General features: G+C 31.1%; 1 protein-coding gene across 1 annotated transcript in view; it reads right to left on the bottom strand.

The window, feature by feature from the left end:
* The window catches only part of LOC107453819 (degenerin mec-4-like), a 44136-nt gene that overhangs the window by 6877 nt on the left and 29848 nt on the right, over positions 1-7411 (bottom strand). The window contains exons 7-10 of the mRNA XM_071185296.1: positions 7181-7369; positions 5013-5109; positions 3080-3152; positions 1716-1767 (exon numbers count right to left, since the gene is read on the bottom strand). Coding sequence (XP_071041397.1) covers positions 1716-1767; positions 3080-3152; positions 5013-5109; positions 7181-7369 — 411 coding nt within the window. The remainder of the gene's footprint in view (positions 1-1715; positions 1768-3079; positions 3153-5012; positions 5110-7180; positions 7370-7411) is intronic.

Here is a 7411-nt window from a genome sequence, read left to right on the forward strand (position 1 = left end):
CTTCTTTTTAATAAAATGTTGTTTGTTATTTTTTTACTTACTATTTCCCCCCCCCCTTTTTTTCATATGTCTATAATTTTTCTTTGTTTTATCTTCATTTTGAACTTATATATATATATTATCGTAATCTTTGTACCAAATTTTACAATATATTTGCTCCTGGGTCCAAGTCCAAGAGGTCGTGAGTTCGATCCCGCAGGCAGAAGACTCCCCTTGTAGTAAATGGTGACTGATGCACGCTAAATCTGTCGTGTCTCAAAGCCCTCCATGTTCCTATAACAAATCATACCTCTGGGACGACTGATCTGTTTCCTTGTCTTTTGGATTGGAATCAGAATTGCTAGGTTAAGGAGTCTGATGTTCAATGAGGGTTATAAAATAAAATAAATGTGTTCAGCTAATGGAAAATTTAGTTTTCGATTATATAAATGGATTTGCCGGCATATTCCCTTAAATATAGAGAGGCTGTATAAAATTTTCAACAGTTGGAGCACTTTCTTGAACAGAAGGGAAATGTGAGAGGGCATGTTGTTCGTTTCCTACGTTTTATTTTAACATTAGATTGCATTTTTTTAACGTTTTATTGGATATGAAATACAATAGCTAGGTTTGAGTGGCTGATGACCTAAAAATTCTTAAAAAATTCCCTAAAAATTGCACACAAAAGATATATCTAAATACCATAAGACCTCCGAGAGTTTTCAATAACATGTTTTATATTACATTTTTATAAAAAAGAAGAAAATGTATAAATCGTAACTTGTATTCATAAATTTGATAAAATATAAGGTAATAATTCAAATAAATATGCAATCTCAAAATAAAAGAAATAACCATTTTAAGAGAAATGAAAAAGGTTTTAATTTTTTGTTGAAATCTACAAGAACATCACAATTGCACTACATTATCAAACGTTTTTTGATGTCCTTGAAATTGAAGGATTGCTTATTGTCAAAAAGTTTATTCTTATACGTATAAAACCTCTGTTCAACAGTTGGAACACTTTCAACACTTGTTATTGCGATACATTTTAAATAACAAGATTTAATTCCAATGAGGGAAACCGGGTTCGAATCCCAACCATAGCTGGTCGATGCGAAACCGCATCCGACTTGCACCAACCACAGTACGGACCCGTGGGAGGTTCTCGTGGTCTTCCTCTCTATGTAACTCCATGCAAATTAGTTCCAAGTAAAATCCTCAATGAAGTCAAATTTCTCCCGACACTTAATCCTGGAGTTCCCTTGTCTTCTGAATTGGGTTCAAAATGGCAAGGCTACGAAGTTGAACATTAGTAGTCGTAAATCCAAAAATTGGTTCGGCTGTTCAACGACGGTTATAAAATATAAAATGAAATAAAAAATTTTAAAAAATCATTCAAAATTGATAAAAAAAAATGATTAAAAAAGGGGGAATCCTGAAAATCACCCGATGAGCCATGAATAATGTTCCACTGAGGACAAGACAATTATTGATTTGTTAAATACGGAAGATGTAATTTGAAAGATGAATTCGTAAAAATGTAATCATTAACATCCTATCCTTGGCAATAACTATTCCATGTAGTTTTTATTATGTAATTTACAAACATTGTTTTAATTTTTAAAGGTTGAAAACAAGTGCAAAATCTTCATGATTCTTGTTATAAAGGAATACACAAAACAAACACAAATAAACACAAAAATAAAATAGAAAAACAATATTAAATATCTTACATCTGAGGCTGGAATTGTTAGTTTTCGATATTCAACTTCATATATTCTCTCACTTTAAAAAATAAATAAACAATAAATTTATTATGCAATTACATATTATAAATATTATAAATCATGCAATAAAATATTACTTGAAGAATACTCTAAGCTATTTTAAAGGAAACATCACTACAAAATTTGCATTTGAAACCTGTTTGTTGTTTATACATGATTCGAAAGTATCAAATTTCCTAAAAGAATATTACTATTATATAAAAAAATAGAATATTGCTTATTTTTTCCTTATTTTGTATTATTTAAGAAAAGTAAGTGAAAAATATTTTATTTAGTATTTTAATAAATGATGGTAATAAAATACTACATGAAACACCATCAGTGTCTTTTTCTGTGTCAGAGGTGAAATCAATCCTCAAAAAAAGGACCACTTCCAAACAATAAATTTTCAAAGTTGCAGTTATTTATAGCGTAAATTGAGGAATGTATTTTATGACACGTTCTTACAGAAGTACTGAACCGCATTTGATTTGTTGATTTTGGACTGATAATTTCATTTCTTTTTTATTTTTATTTTTTAAAATTTTTTTAATACTTTTAAAAACATTTTATTAATAAATAATTTTCTTCTTCGCTTTTATATAAAATATATTTTCCTTGCTTTCTTGATATTTTAAACTTTACTATTACAGTCGAACTCGTTTATAAGAGCACAAAGGGACCGTAACATGTACTCGTTAAATCCGAGTGCTCGTAATAAACGGGTCCTTAAGGCAGGCTTGCAACCAGAAGAGGGGTGGGGGGTTGGTAGGTCAAATTATTGAGTTTACATAAAATTTAATTAATANTATTGAAAACTATTAAGATATCGAACAAATTCATATTGATTTATTAATATTATAATTTAAACAAGATTTAAATAATAAAAAAAACGTTGAAAACGAAATCAACAAAAAAATTAAAGAGTTATGCAATAAAAATAGAAAGATAAATGAATTGAAATGTAGTGGTTCTGATGTGCCATGCAGCTTCAAGATGGCAGGCCACGTCACATAAACTTAAGCACAATAATAGAGCATTAAAATACCACAAATATAAAATATATACTTGTACTTGTATTAAATACATACTTAATATTTAATTTAGAGCTTACATTCATTTTTAAAATATAAGATTAAAAAAATAAAAGATTATATTAGAGGTAATTTTACACTATAATCAAGAGGTAAGAGGTAATTTTACACTAAAGGTTGGAGTCGCATAATCCTCTGTCCAAATTGATAAGTTATTTACAGTAAATTACTCAAATTATATAAAATGTTCATTTTTTTAAAGCTCTATTTGAAAGAACTCAGAAGGTTAATACTTACAAACAAGCCGGTTGACAGTGAAGGGTACAGTTTTTAATAATTTCGTCTGTTGTTGTTGGCTTTTCAAAAGTAGCTGCAAAATGTTTCACGAAAAATAAATGAGTTCTGAGAACATTTAAAATAAATAAATTATTCAATAATCAATGAAGAGGAAGATATTTAACTTCACCTATTTACTGAACCCTTTACTTGTTTCTGACACGATCAAATAAAAGGTAAGCTGTTAATTGGGTATAATATGAAAAAAGCACAACTACTTCCACTTACTAGGAATAACATTTACCTTTTAGTTTAATTAATAAACTGAGTTTTAAATATGTTTACTAAATTCATAAACTTCGGTAAAACAACAATATAAATTATTTCCAAAGGAACTAGACTAATACAATTTCAACCTGGCGAGTAGCGACTTATAAACAAGACACTTCGTTTGATGCTTTTTACTTGTTGCTAGAAATCAGGTTCGCAGAAAATGCTGTTTACTAGTTAAATTTAGTAGGAATAACACGATCTGTGACGTAGGCTATAGTATACCCAATAAAGCCTGAAATTGTTCGGGCATCAATCCTCATGTCTTTATGATCGGAACAGAAAGTCTAAAGCGTAATCAATTAAGTATTCACTTTTTGTAATTGTTTCTGTACTGTTTTTGCTCATTTCAAGTCTCTCATTGATGTGGGCGAAGAAATTATTGGCGAGTTTTGTTATTCGTAGTGCCCTTTCCACTAAATTCCGTGGAAAATAAGGGTTATGCTGCATTTCTCAGACAAGTAATAAAATAAAAAAAAAATTTTAAAGTTTTTTTTCTATAGGAAGCTTCTAGTTCAACATAGAAAATTTCTTACATTGTTAGAAATTTATCAGTAAAAATGATTAAATAACAATTTATTTAATTGTCATTTTACCATATTCAAGTCAAAACTGTCAAATAACCATAAAAAAAGATGATATTCAAACTGTTATGTACGAGGAAAAAAACTTTATTAACTGTTTTTACCTAATACGGCTTAACAACCACAATTCTATCCGCTCCAACTTGGCCCGCCTCTAAAGCTCATTTTGTTTCCTGCAGATGGATGCATATATTGTACCTGAGAGAACTTATTGGTCATTTTCTTGACCGGCTGAACAGGAGTTCGAATCTCAGCACTGATACCACAATATTTCTTCCAGTCTTTCTTTACATAAAGAGTTTCAATTGTCCTTCACTCTTCAATCGATGACATTTTACTGTTAAAATACGAAACTATCATTGAATACGAATGGCGCAACAGAGTTCCCATGTCCATTTAAAATTCATTTTCATGGTTTAGAAACTATGCTAATTGTAAATGGTTACAAAGCCATCTAGTTTTTATTCACAGTTTCTTAACTGTAACTCTTGTTAACTGTTTCAAAACCGTAAGGGTAAAGAAATGTTCCTAACCCTAAACTTTATAGTTAATCGGATGGACAGACTGCTTTCGGTTATTTTACAGTAAATTCAAAATGAAAATTCCAGCAGTGTACTTGAACTCGTAGTTTTTGTAATTTTCCTGAAACAAAATTTAAAAAATAACCTTCATGTACCCACCCCTATATTGGCGGGAACATTTCGTATGTTATTCACAAGTCACTTCTTTCTAATACAATTCTTTCTGATTTCAAAACCTTTTTCACCCTAAATGAATGTTTTTTAATTTCATTGCATAGAGATACTCTGGAGCTTTGTTTAAATCGGCTTATCAGATAAAAAAAAAATAATTTTTTTTGTTATTTACCAATTTGCATAAGTGCATAGCATATAAAGTATAATTAGAAATATGCAGGGGTTTTTGGGAAGTAACAGTATAATTCTCACTTGGCTACCGACAATTATAGATACATATTGTTGGAAAATGGTAAGAACTGAATCATTATAAATCTTAAAATAGCAATAGCTTTTAATACTTACTATTACAAAGACGTTCAGTGTGAGAAACAGGAATCTGTTCATCTACACAACCGCCTTCTGACAAGACTGACGCTAAATTGCAATATGCAATACATTCCTTCAAAATACAGGAAATAAATATTCAGTGGTTGAAGCTAATGTAGTTTAAAGTTTAAACTACATTAGGCTATTTCAAGACATTAAGAAGGTCAAAGGAAGGAAAAAATTAGTTAACCACTGCATAATTCACCAGGAAAATTTGCGTGCGAAAAGATTGAGTTTGCCAAATGTCACAGTACCAATAATTCAGCTAATCAATTTTATAAAGTCACGCTCGTTAAATCACCGTGAATTTAAAGAATTCCTGAAAGATTTAGAAACTGAATATGGCGATGTGGTTTTTAATACCGAAGTACATTTGCTTGCTAGAGGTGCAATGTTAAAAAGAGTATACATCTTAAATAGCGAAATACAATTGTTCGTAGATATGGAGGGATATGCCCTTCCTCATTTTGGTAATAAAGAATGGATGTGAAAATTTTGGGTTTTCTTATCGACATGACTCAGCATCTTAATGATCTTAATGTGAAACTTCAAGGCAAAGGACAGTTTATTCACAATTTGTATGATAAAATTCAGGGCTTTGAGAGCAAATTAAAATTGTGGAAACCGCATCTTTTGCAGAATAATGTGTCTCACTTTCCACATTTAGAAAAAGTAAACGTTACTACTTCTCAAAAATACGCACAATATATAGACATTTTAATCAACGAATTTCAAATACGATTCCAAATGTTTAAAGCTGAGAAGACAGCGATTTCCATGAAAATGTTTTCCTCGCCATTTAATATCGATGTGGATACAGTTCCCGAAGACTTTCAATTCGAAGACTTCAGACTATAAAATAACCGCACCATAACTAGAAACTGTGAAAAGAAATCTGTTACAATTTAAAATCAATTACACAGAGTATTAACAAGCTCCATAACACTCTAAATAATTTTTTGTTCCTAGTAATCAACTTTTTACGTACTGAGATTCTTTTTTCGTGAGCCCAAACTTTAGATTGTTTTCGAAGGCTCTATCGTCTCATAAAATCATGCTTTTTGGCTGATTCTATTTTCATAACTTGCAACAGTTGCTCATCACTGTTAGGTCGAGTTTAATCTATTTTTAACCAGCGCCCTCTATGATTATTCAGAAAATGGCGTAAAACGCCAGTAAAGCCACAGTTTTGAGAAAATAAAAAAACACTTGTGGTCTAATTTTTTGGAATTAAAACCTTACTCCAATGCTGTATTATCTGGACAAAAAGAAAATAAAGCATTGGTTTTGATAATTTTAATCTAACTGGAATTGCCCCCATCTAGAACTTGTTTCGAAAATCGCCAAAGTGACGATTTTAAAAGATGTTGAATAACTTTTAAATTACTTAAATTATTTGCTCGTTCTAAAGCCCAGATAATTTTTCATGTCAAGGTGGTTAAAAATTATAGCTTGATTGAAGTGTAAAGCACTTAAACTGTGGCTTTTCTACTTTCTTTGGAGAAAGAGCTTCGAAAAGTCACATTAAATAGGCAAAAACTAGTGCGAACGATTTCTTAACTTACAAAATCGGAAACAAAAACACTCTTCGTCTGGATAAACTTACTTTTCCCCCGACAGATTTGAATTGCTGACCCTCAAATGTGGGGGGGGGGGGAGGTAGAGCTCTAGTCGTTAGTTAGAAGAGCGATCGAAAGTTTAAACCTCTTACAAGATCCGTTATCTTTCCATCCAAAATCTGGAGATATTTAATTGACGAATCTGACATCGTAGATTACTTTCATTTTTAAGGAGTATTGACGGATTAATCTTGTGCATAAACAAAATGGACGACTCTATCACCTTTTTTTTTTTCGAGCTTGAATTTCTAGAAACTGTTAGGGAGACGGATTCATAAGGAGGTGGGTGAATGAGGTTTTACTTCTCAATCAACATCATCTTCAAGATGACTGACCACACACCTTGATGGGTTCATTGAACTTGAAGAGTATGTGACTGACTTTATAAACACCCTCGCACTTTGATGGGCCAGCAAAATCACTAGACTTGAACTCCGTGGGGAAAAAAATCAGTGGGGCAAGTTAGAACAGCGTGTAATAATGTCGAAATCAGTTAGTACTGACTTTTAACTAGATACGATGTACTTTTAAAATGTCACTTTCTATGTTACGGATGAAAAACTGCTTCTGTGATTTCCCAGAGTGACTAACTTTGTATTGAATGAGTATTCTTACTACTTGTGTTGTGGGTCCAGTGCCATTATTTTCTTTCCATGCTTTGATATAGTCATAACAGTTGGTATTGTATGGAGGAGGAAGTCTTTCAATTTCAGTCTGAAAAAAAAACTATATATATTTGTGTGTATATATATATAT

The sequence above is a fragment of the Parasteatoda tepidariorum genome, chromosome 9 (genome assembly GCF_043381705.1).
Source record: "Parasteatoda tepidariorum isolate YZ-2023 chromosome 9, CAS_Ptep_4.0, whole genome shotgun sequence".
Lineage (NCBI taxonomy): Eukaryota > Metazoa > Arthropoda > Arachnida > Araneae > Theridiidae > Parasteatoda > Parasteatoda tepidariorum.